The 16017-nt window shown below is 40.2% G+C and overlaps 1 protein-coding gene across 10 annotated transcripts in view; it reads left to right on the top strand.

Annotated features, from left to right (window-relative positions):
• The window catches only part of LOC117394432 (5'-AMP-activated protein kinase subunit gamma-2), a 143498-nt gene extending 127481 nt beyond the window's left edge, over positions 1–16017 (top strand). For 8 of the 10 annotated variants that reach the window (XM_033992705.3, XM_033992707.3, XM_059018869.1 and 5 more), the window contains 8 exons: positions 2273–2318; positions 3141–3195; positions 4510–4636; positions 6268–6433; positions 6937–6974; positions 7279–7425; positions 7836–7929; positions 14682–16017. In XM_033992705.3, coding sequence (XP_033848596.1) covers positions 2273–2318; positions 3141–3195; positions 4510–4636; positions 6268–6433; positions 6937–6974; positions 7279–7425; positions 7836–7929; positions 14682–14722 — 714 coding nt within the window. In that variant the 3' untranslated portion in view covers positions 14723–16017. The other 2 variants (XM_033992706.3, XM_059018865.1) reach the window with 2 other exon arrangements.

Below are 16017 nucleotides of genomic sequence, written 5' to 3'. Positions count from 1 at the left end.
TGTTCAAGTTAGTGTTGCTGCAGGTGCATGCTTGAGTAACATATATCCTGCTGTCCAGGGTAGTGTTGCTGCAGGTGCATGCTTGGGTAACAGATATCCTGCTGTTCAAGGTAGTGTTGCTGCAGATGCATGCTTGGGTAACAGATATCCTGCTGTTCAAGGTAGTGTTGCTGCAGGTGCATGCTTGGGTAATAGATATCCTGCTGTTCAAGGTAGTGTTGCTGCAGGTGCATGCTTGGGTAACAGATATCCTGCTGTTCAGGGTAGTGTTGCTGCAGGTGCATGCTTGGGTAACAGATATCCTGCTGTTCAGGGTAGTGTTGCTGCAGGTGCATGCTTGGGTAACAGATATCCTGCTGTTCAGGGTAGTGTTGCTGCAGGTGCATGCTTGGGTAACAGATATCCTGCTGTTCAGGGTAGTGTTGCTGCAGGTGCATGCTTGAGTAACATATATCCTGCTGTTCAAGGTAGTGTTGCTGCAGGTGCATGCTGGGTAACAGATATCCTGCTGTTCAAGGTAGTGTTGCTGCAGGTGCATGCTTGGGTAACAGATATCCTGCTGTTCAAGGTAGTGTTGTTGCAGGTGCATGCTTGGGTAACAGATATCCTGCTGTTCAGGGTAGTGTTGCTGCAGGTGCATGCTTGGGTAACAGATATCCTGCTGTTCAGGGTAGTGTTGCTGCAGGTGCATGCTTGGGTAACAGATATCCTGCTGTTCAGGGTAGTGTTGCTGCAGGTGCATGCTTGGGTAACAGATATCCTGCTGTTCGGGATAGTGTTGCTGCAGGTGCATGCTTGGGTACATCCCTGTAGCTTTTTCATTTCGTAAGGAAAGCCATGATCAACACTGTCTATGCTAATTCATGGAGCTGTTGCTTTGATGGCTCTCCAGGTTTTTATTAAGCTTTTCCATAAGGCTTTTGTTACAGTTTACCATAGCAAAGTGTAAAGCATTGGTACGTATTGTAAAGCTCAAGTGGAAGGGATATCACAATATCACGGTTTTAGGTATCAATATCAGTTAAAAAAAAAAAAAAAAAGGGGATGCCAAAAAAAAAACAGTTGGCTGACGGCACATGCTTCGGAGGACAGTGTGTGTTCGTCTTTGCCCTACCGAGTCAGCGCAGAAGTCTAAACTTAAACATTACGATGTCAGTATATTTAATATTGAGGAATGTTATTTAACTTTTCATAGATCTATCATAAACTTCATTCTGCCTTGCAGACTCTGATAATACTGTGATTCTCACTTTATGACGGTACCGTTTATTCTGCTGTAGTACATTTATTTTACTGTGAGGAGTTCATAGTGCCATTCTGTGTCACACACTGCTTATTGTAGGGTTAAGATCATTGCTGCTTTTACAACAGTTTATATCTCATCAGCAGTTTGAGATACAGACTTACTTTCAATACAAAATGACCACAGTTGTTTTTCAGATTCCATAAACAATACATACTTGTATACTTCTCCGTTTCCACATATAGTATGCATTTTACTTCATGTTTGCAAACTGTTCAAAGGCGTTCTTCCTTTACAGTGTGGCTTGGAGGTGATTTGTACAGTACGTTTGTCTATTTTGTTAGTGGCACTGTACAGCTACATTTGGAGACATGATCACATTACGCTGGTATTGGCAGCCCTACATTGGCTTCCTGTAAGGTTTAGGGTCGTTTTAAGGTCATGCTTATTACTTACAAAGCATTAAACGGTTTGGCTCCTTTATATTTAAATGATATTTTTAATCCCATGTATACCTAGATGACCACTGCGATCCCAGGAGGCAGGATTGCTTACTGTCCCTAAGGTGTCAAAAAAGAACACAGGTGGTAAAGCATTTGGCTTCAGGGCCCCTGAATTATGGAATCGACTGCCTGTTTACATAAGGGAGCAGCCAACTGTTGCAGTTTTTAAAACACGACTGAAGACACACTTCTAGAATCTATCATTCATATTTTAATATTAAGTAATGCTTTTACCCTTTATTGTATTTCAGTTGATTTTTGTATGCAATGTTTTAATGTTTGCTATTGCTTATATAGTATTAATAATTACTGTTATGTTGTACCTGTGAAGTGCCTTGCAACAATTTATTGTGAAGGGCGCTATATCAAATAAAGATTGATGTTTCTAATAACATTTTATTATTAAGACATTCTCATAACACGGAACATAATTTAAGTGAAATCCTAATGGCCTATTGTACTTTTAAGGTAGAATTTTCTGTTTCCTTGAAACTATTAATGAGATTTTGTCTTTTGTGCTTTTCAGGTACAAATCTACGAGCTAGAAGAACACAAGATTGAAACATGGAGGGGTAAATCTCTCTCTCTCTCTCTCTCTCTCTCTCTCTCTCTCTCTCTCTCTCTCTCTCTCTCTCTCTCTCTCTCTCTCTCCCCCTCCCTCTCTTTTAAGAATTAAAGTTTCACCAAGACCACAGCATGCGGTTAGAGATGCGTGATTGTGCTCAAAATAAAAATCCCTCTAGTACTCAGGATTGGTGGTGAACCTCTGGGATGTACAATGAAAACTGAATTAACTGCTCACCAAAGGCGTTAAACATACTGGCAGCTTGACACATTACATTTTTTCCGTTCTTTCTTACCTATTTTTTTTTTTTTTCGGCTTCTCCATTCTGAAAAGCTCAAACTTGTTGATCGAAGGCTGTTCTGTGTAGTTATCGTCTCAGTTTATAATCAGTGTATGAAATCTCCTCGGGCAAATGAGTGCTGTGAGGTTTTGCTACATCTTCAGTATACTGCAGGGATGGAAATAAGACTTCTGTTGCATAGCAGCTTCAACCATTCCAGATTTTACTGCAAGCTTGATCAGCCCCAGTGTATAGGCAACAAGCTCAGATGTGTCTTATTAAACTCCTAGTAAAACCAGGAATGGATCAAACTGGGAGTCTTCTTGCCATCCCTGTGTAATACACTGTTGCAGAAAGATGCTATCTATTCACATGCTAATGGCAGAAGAATTATTCACTAATACATTTGTAACAATCCCTACTGTGCAACGAATGAAAATATGCTACTATTATAATGGGTAAAAGAAAGCTGCAACTCCTCCTATTCCAGATTATACTGTGGCGTCTTGTTTAATGTATTCTCTCCTCATCTCCTTTTCTCTCCTACAGAACTGTACTTGCAGGAAACGTTTAAGCCTTTGGTGAACATATCACCTGATGCAAGGTATGGAAGTACTTCCCCATTCTTGATTCACTTGCAATTGATTCATTTTTAAACAGTCTCTACATTTCTGGAGCAGTTCTTGTTTTCTAGTTTCCTGCCACAGATATATAGGTCTGTAGCTCCTGTTTCTTTTTCTTGTCCTGGTAGTACACAGCCGTGCACACGATGCACTGAACCCACTAAGTGCCAGTGTCCTCATTTCAGGACAGGCTACTTTGCAATTTTGTGGAACATTTTTAACTGGCATGTACCTGTTTTAATTTTCTCTAATTATATTGTTCTGATAACTTACTCTAATTTTGTGAACCGCAAAAGTTAAGTCTAAATACAGCTTGTGTTGTATTATTATTATTATTATTATTATTATTATTATTATTATTATTATTATTATTATTATTTTATTTCAAAGAGAATTTAATTTGGTATGTAATGGGTTAAGTGAAGAATGAACACGCATGTACAGTCCATATGAATACCTGGCAAATTTAAATATTGTTATAATGTGCAGCCCCCTAGTGAACTAGTATGGCGTGTACTAATCTTGGTCAAATCAAATTGCTACTCGCTTCTTGCAGGCAGCTGCAGCAGTAATGCTTTCATTACTGTATATGAAGGGGTTTTTTTTGACCCGGTGTGTTCAGTGGTTGGAATAATTTCAACTCCTGCCTCCAGAGAAGTTGTCTTGGATCGCATGCTTACAGGATTATTTAGTCCTCTATTTAGCACAATGATGCCACAGTCTCTTCAGACTTGCAATAAAATGTGTGTGAATATTAACCCTGTGTATGCTGGATACACCTGTAGTTGATGTTTTCCATGTCAAGGAATGAGGGAGCAATCCAGCTTGTTTCAATGTGTCTTCGTAGCAGATTCACGAGGCGACCGATCCGCTCTGCTGTTTGATAAGCGGAGCAGATTCACGAGGCGACCGATGCGCTCTGCTGTTTGATAAGCGGAGCAGATTCATGAGGCGACCGATGCGCTCTGCTGTTTGATAAGCGGAGCAGATTCACGAGGCGACCGATCCGCTCTGCTGTTTGATAAGCGGAGCAGATTCATGAGGCGACCGATGCGCTCTGCTGTTTGATAAGCGGAGCAGATTCATGAGGCGACCGATGCGCTCTGCTGTTTGATAAGCGGAGCAGATTCATGAGGCGACCGATGCGCTCTGCTGTTTGATAAGCGGAGCAGATTCACGAGGCGACCGATCCGCTCTGCTGTTTGATAAGCGGAGCAGATTCACCATTACCATTATGCAATAAAGTTTTAGTTCGTTTTCTCCTAACATTGGTTTGTTTTTCTCTCTGCTTTCAGCATATTTGATGCAGTGTATTCGCTCATCAAAAACAAAATTCACCGGTTGCCGGTTATCGACCCCGTCAGCGGGAATGCACTTTATATCCTCACTCACAAGAGAATCCTGAAGTTTCTGCAACTTTTTGTAAGTTGAAATGTTTTTAATTTCTTCTTTTAATTTGTAATTGTTTGTGACAAGATTTAGCAAGTATCTCGAGAATCCTGGGAGTAGGGATAAGAGGCCAGTAGAGCAGATTGTGTCTGGGAGGACCATGGAAATGCCTTGTCTCCTGTATGCTGTGTCCTGAGAGCCTGGGAGTAGGGATAAGAGGCCCACAAAGCATAACATACACCGCTAAGGAAGTGCATGTGTGCTGTACACTCTCCCACACAGCATAACATACACTGCTAAGGTGTATTGATTACATTTTAAAATGGGTTCAAAACAATGCATTCCTGGATTGACAGTGTTGCCCACGGCAATCTCTTTCTGAAGCCCTTACTCGCATGTTCCGTTGAGCAATTCCTCTTCCTCTGACCTGTCACATTATTTAGTTTTTTTTTTTTTTAGGGTTTCCTTCAGCAAGACTTTGCTGCCCCCTTGTGGTAACTACAGTATAATGCACTTTCCATTGAAGAATGGGGCTGAGTGTACAAAACAAATGGATCATTATGTAATGTGTTTGCAGCAAGAGGTAGCAAATGATCAGAGCAGGATTTTATTCTTTCAGTGCACCAGGTTTAATATTCCAGCAGTTTCTCACAGTCTCCCATATACAAGATACTGATTCTAATGTGCTTTCATATTGGATCCTGTCAGGATCAGGTTTTGTAACTGCAGTAAACGCCCCACTTCCAGCTTGATATAAAACACCTGAACATCACTTGAAACCACTGCTTTTGAATTGGAGACAGATGAACATTTATTTGTGGGAACACGTTATATTAAAAGATTATCCGTCAAGAGTTTCCCTGGTGAACGGTGGAGCATAAGAACTGGGAAAGATAGATACTCCCTGTTATGTCCTGTTCTTTATGTGTAGTTAATTCAATCAATAGATGGGGCAGTTCCACGTTCGCGCTGCGGTGTGGGTTCACGCAGTTCCACGTTCGCGCTGCGGTGTGGGTTCACGCAGTTCCACGTTCGCTCTGCGGTGTGGGTTCACGCAGTTCCACGTTCGCTCTGCGGTGTGGGTTCACGCAGTTCCACGTTCGCTCTGCGGTGTGGGTTCACGCAGTTCCACGTTCGCTCTGCGGTGTGGGTTCACGCAGTTCCACGTTCGCTCTGCGGTGTGGGTTCACGCAGTTCCACGTTCGCTCTGCGGTGTGGGTTCACGCAGTTCCACGTTCGCGCTGCGGTGTGGGTTCACGCAGTTCCACGTTCGCTCTGCGGTGTGGGTTCACGCAGTTCCACGTTCGCTCTGCGGTGTGGGTTCACGCAGTTCCACGTTCGCTCTGCGGTGTGGGTTCACGCAGTTCCACGTTCGCGCTGCGGTGTGGTTCAACAATAGACGCTGGCTTTTCAGGTTTATTTTGTTGGCAAGCCACCCTACTATTTATAGTTTTATAGAAATTTACGTTCAGCAGCAATATATAATTGATTGATAGAACTATGAATTCTCTTTTTCTTTTTGGTCACATCAGCAGTGATTGGTTGGGTTTGTCTGGAGTATGGGAGCTGGCTCCATACAGTAATAGATCATAAAGCAATCGGCACCATTGAAGCGCAGTTACTCAGGAATTCAACAGGTGCTTCTGAACCTGTTTTTTTTGCAGGTATCGGAGATGCCAAAGCCTGCCTTCATGAAGCAGAACCTGGAAGAGCTGGGGATCGGAACCTACCACAATATTGCCTACATCCACCCAGACACTCCCATCATAAAAGCATTGAATATATTTGCTGATAGGAGAGTGTCCGCGTTGCCTGTGGTGGATGAATCAGGTACGCACTAACATGCACCATTTTTACATGTGAACGTTTGCAAGCTGACCTCAGATGAGATGAGATGAGGCTGTGCTCTTGTGCATTGGGGGCATTGTGGTTAAGACACCAAACCTGTTCTGTTACAAAAGCACAATGGAATACAGAGATTGGGCTTAGCATTATACATGTTTACTGTAGCAGCCAGAAGCAGAGCTCTCCAGATACTTAGAACTATGAGCTGACATCAAAGTCCTTTTGTCTTGTCAATTGGCAGTGTTATTACATGTGCAAAAAATGCTGTGAGCAAAGTACATCCATCCATTTTCTAATGTATTCACTCAGACTGTACATTGAAATCAGTAATGATGGCCTTCAAGCCTTTCAATGATGGTGTGAAAGAGGTGCTGCTGGAATTATTATTATTATTATTATTATTATTATTATTATTATTATTATTATTATTATTAATTGTTTAAATTAAGTATTTAGAATTTTTTTTTGTGTGTGTGTTTGTTTTCCAGGAAAAGTTGTTGATATTTATTCCAAATTCGATGTTATAGTAAGTACTTTACATTTTTATGACTTAATTTCAATGGGGCATGGCCTTTTTATTTGTATATTTTTTGCATTTTTGGTAATGCATAAAAGAGACCCTTTATTCTTTGATGTGGAAACTATTACAATTTAGAAGAAAGAGCATGATGTTATGCTAAAAGTCTCAACCACGTTTTATAAACTGTGATGGTAAAAGTAGAACATGTGAATGTGGCTTTGTCTTTAAAACACCCCAGCACACTGGAGACAGTTTGCATTGTTAAATGGTACTTTACATATCCCTGATTGTTATTTATCCCGTCCCCCAGAACCTCGCTGCTGAAAAGACGTACAATAACCTTGACATCACGGTGACCCAGGCGCTGCGGCACCGCTCTCAGTATTTTGAAGGCGTTATGAAATGCAACAGGCTGGAAACACTGGAAACCATAGTGGACAGGATAGTCAAGGCAGAGGTAAGACCACATGGGTCAAGATATCAATGACATCATAATGAATGTGCAGTTCTTCTAGTTTTTATAATAACAGACTTGACCTTGGAGCTTACTTCTGTGTTTTCACAGAATCCATGTGCCCTGCGATTGCGACATGAGAATCATATTTCAGAACAGGAGTCTTTCATTTCAGGGTTTGTCATTGGAACTTAAGAAATTAGTTTTGTAACCCCAAGACTCACAATTCTAGTTCAGTGTACATGTGTCTGTGAGATATATTGAAATCCTGGCATACCAGGCTCTGACTCTGCCATACAATTGTTGAATAGTTTGCTATAATAATGTTATAATGATATATTACATGATTCATATATTTTCTCCACTCATAAGGAATCCCTAAAGCCGTGTCTTGGTGATGTGTTTTTGTTTAGGTCCATCGACTGGTGGTGGTTGACGAGAATGCCAGTATCATGGGCATCGTCTCCCTGTCGGACATTCTCCAGGCTCTGGTGCTCACGCCAGCAGGTATAGATGCTCAACATTCCTAACTTCCAGGAATCTGACCTCTCACCCCCTCCCACAGGCCCTCAGGTAGGGCACGGCCCAGCGTTCCCTGGCCCGCTTGCTGCACTGTCGCTGACTGCGCCACACACTGCCAGCTCGCTGTGCAAGCAATTGCTTGTGTTTGTGCCAGCAATGGATTGCATTCCGCATGCTGACTGAACAGGCTTTCTTTAGAAACAGAAATGAAAAAGAAATAGTAATAACACGGTGATTAAAAACTTGCAACATTCCAGAACTGGGTGAAACCAAACCGATCTTTCTTTATTGGGGGTAAATAATCGACGAGGTAACGGGTGCATATATAACAATAGCTGTGCAAACCATTCCTGTAGTTTGTAAAAAATATGTTTTTGTAATAAACGGGTTTGCTATAAAAAATGTTTACAACAACATTGTTACATTGTTACACTGTAGAACAGAGTCTACGTTTTTGAATTGAATTGATGCATGAATCAATTCTGAAGTTGGCCCAATGTACGGAGTGTCCTTGGGTCAACGCTGGCTATTGATACAGAGTGAGCACAGTGTCTGTGTGCACCCATACAGACGTGCTCAAATTTGTTGGTACCCCTCCACAAAAAACGAAGAATGCACAATTTTCTCTGAAATAACTTGAAACTGACAAAAGTAATTGGCATCCACCATTGTTTATTCCATATTTAATAGAAATCAGACTTTGCTTTTGATTTTTTATTCAACATAATATTGTAAATAATAAAACAAATGAAAATGGCATGGACAAAAATGATGGGACCGCTAACCTCATATTTTGTTGCACAACCTTTAGAGGCAATCACTGCAATCAAACGTTTTTGTAGCTCTCAATGAGACTTCTGCACCTGTTAACAGGTGGTTTCGCCCACTCTTCCTGAGCAAACTGCTCCAGCTGTCTCAGGTTTGATGGGTGCCTTCTCCAGACTGCAAGTTTCAGCTCTTTCCATAGATGTTCGATAGGATTCAGATCAGGACTCATAGAAGGACACTTCAGAATAGTCCAATGTTTTGTTCTTATCCATTCTTGGGTGCTTTTAGCTGTGTGTTTTGGGTCATTATCCTGTTGGAGGACCCATGACCTGCGACTGAGACAGAGCTTTCTGACACTGGGCAGTACGTTTCGCTCCAGAATGCCTTGATAGTCTTGAGATTTCATTGTGCCCTGCACAGATTCAAGGCACCCTGTGCCAGGCGCAGCAAAGCAGCCCCAAAACATAACGGAGCCTCCTCCATGTTTCACTGTAGGCTGTACACCTTTAAAAAGAAAGGTGTGCTGGGATATCAGCTGAACTTGTCATCTAATCTACAAATGCTTAAGTGCTGGATTATTACACTCCGATTTCATGCATTTATGATGGGGACCAAATGTGTGCATGTGTGTAAAATGAACAGCTGCATTCAAAACATGTAGAACAGCGAAAAACAAAAATAGATTTGCATTAACAAAATGCCCTGAAAACACAACATAAAGAAAACAATTTAATTGAAGCAATAAATAAGCTCAATAATTAAGCTAAAAAGGAAGTGAAAAGGTTTTTGTGGTTTTTTTTTTCGCTCCAGAATGTGAGGCTGTGTGGTCCAGTGGTTAAAGAAATGAGCTTGTAACCAGGAGGTCCCCGGTTCAAATCCCACCTCAGCCACTGACTCATTGTGTGACCCTGAGCAAGTCACTTAACCTCCTTGTGCTCCGTCTTTCGGGTGAGATGTAATTGTAAGTGACTCTGCAGCTGATGCATAGTTCACACACCCTAGTCTCTGTAAGTCGCCTTGGATAAAGGTGTCTGCTAGATAAACTGTAGGTATGGTGTTCTTTTCTTTGAAAGCTTCATTTTTTCATCTGTGAACATAGAGCTGATGTGACTTGCCAAAAGGCTCCAGTTTTGACTCATCTGTCCAAAGGACATTCTCCCAGAAGGATTGTGGCTTGTCTATGCATTTTAGCAAATTTCAATCTGGCTTTATTATGTTTTTCTTTCAAAAGAAAGTCTTCTTCCATGGAGCCCACTTTTGCTCAAAATGTGTCCAGGCCATTTTAGAATATCTTTGTAGAATAAGCAATAACTCATCTCTTTTCACAGCTTCTTTGCTTTATTCTATGACATACCAAAGGCATGCAAGTATACATGATAAAATAGCTTTTAATTTCATCACTTTTCAGGAGGAATGAAGCATTATTTCAATGAGCTGTAAGGGCACCAACAAATTTGAGCACATCTGTAGATGTGCATTCACACTCGCAAGTGTGCCTGGCAACCTAATCAATGAAGTGAATTAAAAGTGAATGGCTTGCAGGTAATACAGCTGTGACAAATCTGTCCATCAGCACGTCTGAGTCTGAATATAATGAAGCTTCACCTTTTCAAGCCAGGTGGATGTCTGAATATAATGACACTTCACCTATTCAAACCAGGGGGGCGCCTGTGCTGTAACTGCAGTGTGACGTACGTGTGTGTGTGTGTGAATTGTCTGGGTGCTGGCTGTGCTGTAACTGCAGTGTGACACGTGTGTATGAAATCCCCCATTTAAAAAGCTCATTGATGCGCTTGCAAGGTTGTCAGTCATTTTTTTCCTGCCAGTCAAGACTTAATGAGCAGCACATTCAGCCCAGCCCTGCATCTCTTCTCTGCTGCATCATGTCTCAATAATGACACTTCAGCTGTAATAAATCATGCTCTACACTTCAACGTCAGCCCTGAGGTGCTTGTTAATTCAGCCAAAAAAACAAGTGTGTGCATTGAAACAGCAATGCAGATTCATCCATCAAGCCTGTCACCAGTGTGTTGTGTTGAGATGCTGCCCTTCACATTGCTTTGTTTTCCTTTACAAGTTGTAGAGAGAGCATCAGGTTGTAGTTTGTTTGTTATCATACTTCATTGCTGGCGTCCTGCGTTTTTTACACAACCTATTTCTTTCAATTGTAATTCAACTGCTATCCCCTATATGTCCCTGCAGCCACTCCAGTTATAGTAATCAAATTCACAATTAAGAAATCAACACATTACGCTAATTATGATGAGTATAAATGGTAATTGAATAAATTGATGCGTTAAAAGAAAAAATCAAGAGACCTAAACATGGAGTCAAAAAGACATTGCAATCAAAAAGCATTTCATTGAGTGAACGCACGCAACAATATCCACCTGGTGTTCTGTACACCGATGGGTATCATTTATTTTGCACAACTTGCAATTTATCTTTGGACCACACTCGAAAGTCTAGACCGACATTTATCATCAGAAAAACACAGATAACTAAAGGCTGAGATTGACAGCTATGAGACGACATCCTCCAGTAAAAAATATAAGGGGAACAAAAAATTATGAACGCTGACGGGATGTTATTTTCGATTTGACAGAGGCATTTGTTTGTGCTAATATTCCCATGGAAAAAATGGATAATCCCAAACTATGTGCATTTCTGAACAAACGTAATAAATGCGGGAGCAATTCCTACAGCAGGTCAACTGAGAAGGGAATATCTACCCCAAATTGCTGAGTTGCACAAGATGAAAATTGTACAACTGGTAAAGATGTCAGACAGTGTATCTGTAGTTACTGACGAGTCTACAAATGCAAAGGATCAGTATGTTTTGCACATTTTGTTTGTTCTCCAAGGACTATCGAATACCTTCGAACTAAAAGTAATATTAGCCGATACAGTTAATCAGCACTCTGTGAATTATCCTCGGTGGCACAGGGCGTTGTGAAATGTTTAAACACATTTTAAGTTAATTTTAATGTGACTGGATTTGTCTCTGATAATGCCAGTTACACGATCAAGGCATACAATGACATTCTTCGAGGTTTACTGCCAAATTCAGTACATTTGACTTCTAATGCCCACATAATAGCCCTTGTCAGCAATATCTGGACAAATAATTTTCTGAAAGCAGAGAAGCTGGTTACAACCGTTAAAAAAATTGTTTAAACATTGCCCAAGCAGAAAACTATGTTTTAAAGACCACCTGACAGAAGCAATCCAACAGGAAAGCTGTACTTTACCCATAAAGTTGCCATCTGAGCCATGCCTAAAACGATGGGGCAACTTGGTATTAAACACTGTAGTGTTAAAGGACCTCCAGAAATTGTATAAAGATGTGCAAAGTTTAAAATCTCAACTCTCCCTAATTGCGACGCATGCCAAGGAACTGGTGGATCTGATTCAGTGGTTTGAAAGCCGTGAAGGGAGTCCATCAAACATATAATAAAGTTGCAGAATTAATAAATACATACCGAGCAATGGCACAAGACGTACACAGCACATAAACAATGTGTAAAAACCTTCCATGACGTTTCTGAAAAACTGACAAATTACTACAACACGGATCAATGCAAAAAGAAAGCACGTTTTTTTCAACCAGCTCATAACTTTCTGATGGCAGTAAGGATATTCGACCCACAACAAGTGTGTAGTTTGGATCTGGAACCCCTCCCATTATATTCTATTCCAGGATTTGATGCTGACTGTAAATCAGAAATGGACAAATACCTCCCATATGCAAAAGTAAACGGCAGCAGAATGACTTTGAATGAATTTTGGATTAAAGCTGAAGAATTATTTCCCAATTTAACACGAAAGGCTAAAATATATTTGTCAGTTGTTACCAATTCTGTAGATGCTGAAAGAAGTGTTTCTGCTTATGGCCAAGTTTTTACAGAACAACATCAATCTATGAAAGAAGGCAGGGTTAACCAACTGACGATGCTTAAGTTTAATAGCAACATTTAATGCATGGGACGTTTTCTTTCATGAAACTGTAAGTGACACTTAATGTGCTGCTTGCAAACAACCTTGCATTGTTATTATGTTATACAAAGTACCGAAGTCATTGTATTTTATCTTGCTCTTAATTGTATTAATACTTGTACTGTGGTTCTTGAAATGTATTTTTGTTTATGAATATAAGTCGCCCTGGATAAGAGCATCTGCTAAGAAATAAATAAATAAATAAATAATAATAATAATATATTTGTAATATATATTTTACAGCATTGATGTTATGAGTTCAGTATTTGTATTCAGTGCTGTTTTTTTAATATTTTGTTGACAAAATGTGTTCCTACTAGTAAACTGAAACATTTAAATTAATTATGTACACATTCTAAGAAATAATATTGAATAAGACGTATTAGTAATAAAGGGATGCATGACTAAATAAATGTCCGTAGCTGCTGCTGCCGCCTAATCAACGCGCCAATGTGCGTTAAAAGAATGACTAATTGAGATGATTAAAGGAATCGGGAGGTTATTAATCAATAAGTAGTTTAATTAAGCAGACTACATGACCACCTTGTGGTGGGAGGAATGAAGTGCATCCTAAGAAAGCAGGTTGCATAAAACGCAGGGCCCTATTCATTGCATCATTTCTAATCAATCAGATCACTCCGTGCTGTAGATTACCTCACAACATTAGGACTGTGCCCTCATTGGCACAGTCGGTAGATTGCAAGGATGTAAAGAAGACTCTGGTTTCATAGCAGTTCCACCCATTCCAGATTTTGCTACAAGATTGATTTGCCCCCAGTGTACAGATAACAAGCTCAGGTGTGTCTGACTAAACTCATAGTAAAAACAGGAATGGATCAAACTGCTAGGCAATGGGAGTCTTATTTCCCTCTCTGGATTGCTTACTAAAATGGTACTGTATTCACTAACTGCATTTGATGAATAACCCTGTGTTGTTTGAAAAGTGTGCATCTTCAGTCTTCACCTGTCAATTGTGCTCTTGATACTGTTTAATATTAATCCTGTTACTGTTCTCTGTTCCTTGCATAGTTCTGTACTAACTACCCTGATAGCCAAGTTCTTGAATCGTTTCTGTATGCCTATGATATTATTCAAAGAACACATCACTTCTTTAGGATCAGTGCTTACCAGACGGCGTTCTTCTTGCTATATTTGCATCCTGGAAATTGACCGACAGAGAAAAAATAACCTTACCTTTACCTTAACAATATTGTGAGCTGCTGTTTCCTGACAGCAAACTGATTGAGAGCAGCAGATCAGTGCATAGTGTTTCTGTAGCGGGCAGTGCTGTGTGATCCACTTCTGTCCCCTGCTGCTGAGATGAGATGAGATGAGATGAGATGAGAGGAGATGAGAGGAGGTTAAAAGCTCTATAACCAGAGTGCAGACCAGCCCGGTTCCTTTGCATTGCGGTTAAGACGCTTGCTTGCAGTGCGTGGGGTCACCACTTCACGCCCAGCCCTAAGCCCTGCTACATTTCACAATTTTATTTTTATTTCTAGAACAGTTGGTGAACATGGAAAATAATGGTCTATGCAGAAACAAACACTGCAAATTTAGTAGTGGCAATTCTTAAATATAAATGTGAACAAATAAAATATGCAGTATACCAATAAATCCAGATCTGCTCTCATTTGCAATACTGTATGCACTGATTATTATTATTATTTGTTTATTTTAGCAGATGCCTTTATCCAAGGCGACTTACAGAGACTAGGGTGTGTGTACTATGCATCAGCTGCAGAGTCACTTACAACTACGTCTCACCCGAAAGACGGAGCACAAGGAGGTTAAGTGACTTGGTCACACAATGAGTCAGTGGCTGAGGTGGGATTTGAACTGGGGACCTCCTGGTTACAAGCCCTTTTCTTTAACCACTGGACCACACAGCCTCCTGATTATGTATAGATATATGTAGATCTTGGTTTGTGACGACGCAGTCAGAGTAACGCAGCCTGTTTGTTTTAATGCAGGTGCTAAAAGAAAGGCGAGCGTAGTGGAAGTAGCGGAGTGATGGCGTGCCGGTCGAAGCTGCTTGACGAGAGCTTGAACGCACAGGGTTCATTCATCCCGGCTGTGCTCTGTTTGGGAGGCGAGCGAAGTTGGACCCCGGAGTTGTAGGGATTGTTCTGAGTAACGTGTTGTAAGAGGAAGTGATGGGCGACCTCAGGGACTGATTCATAGGGATTGATTCACGGCAGGGCCAGTCTACACAATGGAAGTCCACTTTTATTTCCCAAAGGGAATCATAACATCAGTTCAGACGGCTGGTTTCACAGGCCTCGAGTAAACCCTGGTAAGAAAAGAAATAAAATAAAAAAGTGGAAGGTTTTTTTTTTTTTTTTTTTTTTTTTTTCAAGTTGACAACCAGGTCAGTTAAAATAACTTTTTTTGTATTTTTATGAATTATTTATGGGAAGTGTTTCAGAAATGCCTTTTAATCAAGTATAAATTTCAATTTTAAAAATAGCAACACACACTTTTGTGTTGCATTGAACATGGACTCCATTTGAATGAACTACTTTTAAGTTTAACATACATTGGGCATATGAATTTAAGTAGATCTTCCCTCAAATTGACACAAGGCAGGTTTATTGCATCCTTGTATCATTAGTGCCTTACTATATGTCAGGGCACAGTCATGTGGCAAGTGTCACCCATCACTGGCTGCTAATGAAGTGAATGTTAACAAATCAATACTGTAATTGAATGTGAAAAGTCTTTAAAACCAAAACCATGCAAAGTGAGTGTTCATCGCTAACTTGTCAAAAACAAACACAAAATCATAAGCTGTTCATATATGAATTTAAACTTTGAGGTTTTTTTTTTTATTTTTTATTTCAGAACAAAAAATAAAAGTTATTGCTTTCTTTATTTTGGATCATGCTGTAGAGAAGAGTACAAAAAGGGTTTATATATTTTTGCTTTTTAATAGCATCTATTTCATTAAACACGGGTGGCGGATTGGAGGGGTGCTCCCCATATGTATTAGTAAATGGTTTTCGATGGTTGTTGTTAATGATTTGTTTGGACCCTCATGGTAGCTGCCTGTCCATGCATCCAAGCTACATGGCAATGAAAACAACCCCCTGCACTGTAAATAGAAAGTTCATATTGAGGAAGCTAAAGTGCCAGAGAGAGGTATATTTTTCTGTGTATGAAAATGTAAAATCATGTTGTTTGTATGATTGCAGATTTAATTTTTTGTAACTGTTATTGTGGCATATATTGTTTTCATACAGTTGCGTAGATTCAGGAAAGTATTTCTCAATGCAAATTCACATTAAAGGCATGAAAATGACACTATAA

This window comes from Acipenser ruthenus, chromosome 3, assembly GCF_902713425.1.
Source record: "Acipenser ruthenus chromosome 3, fAciRut3.2 maternal haplotype, whole genome shotgun sequence".
Lineage (NCBI taxonomy): Eukaryota > Metazoa > Chordata > Actinopteri > Acipenseriformes > Acipenseridae > Acipenser > Acipenser ruthenus.
Note: the sequence above shows the minus strand (reverse complement) of the source record. Positions and strands in the feature narration are given on the sequence as shown.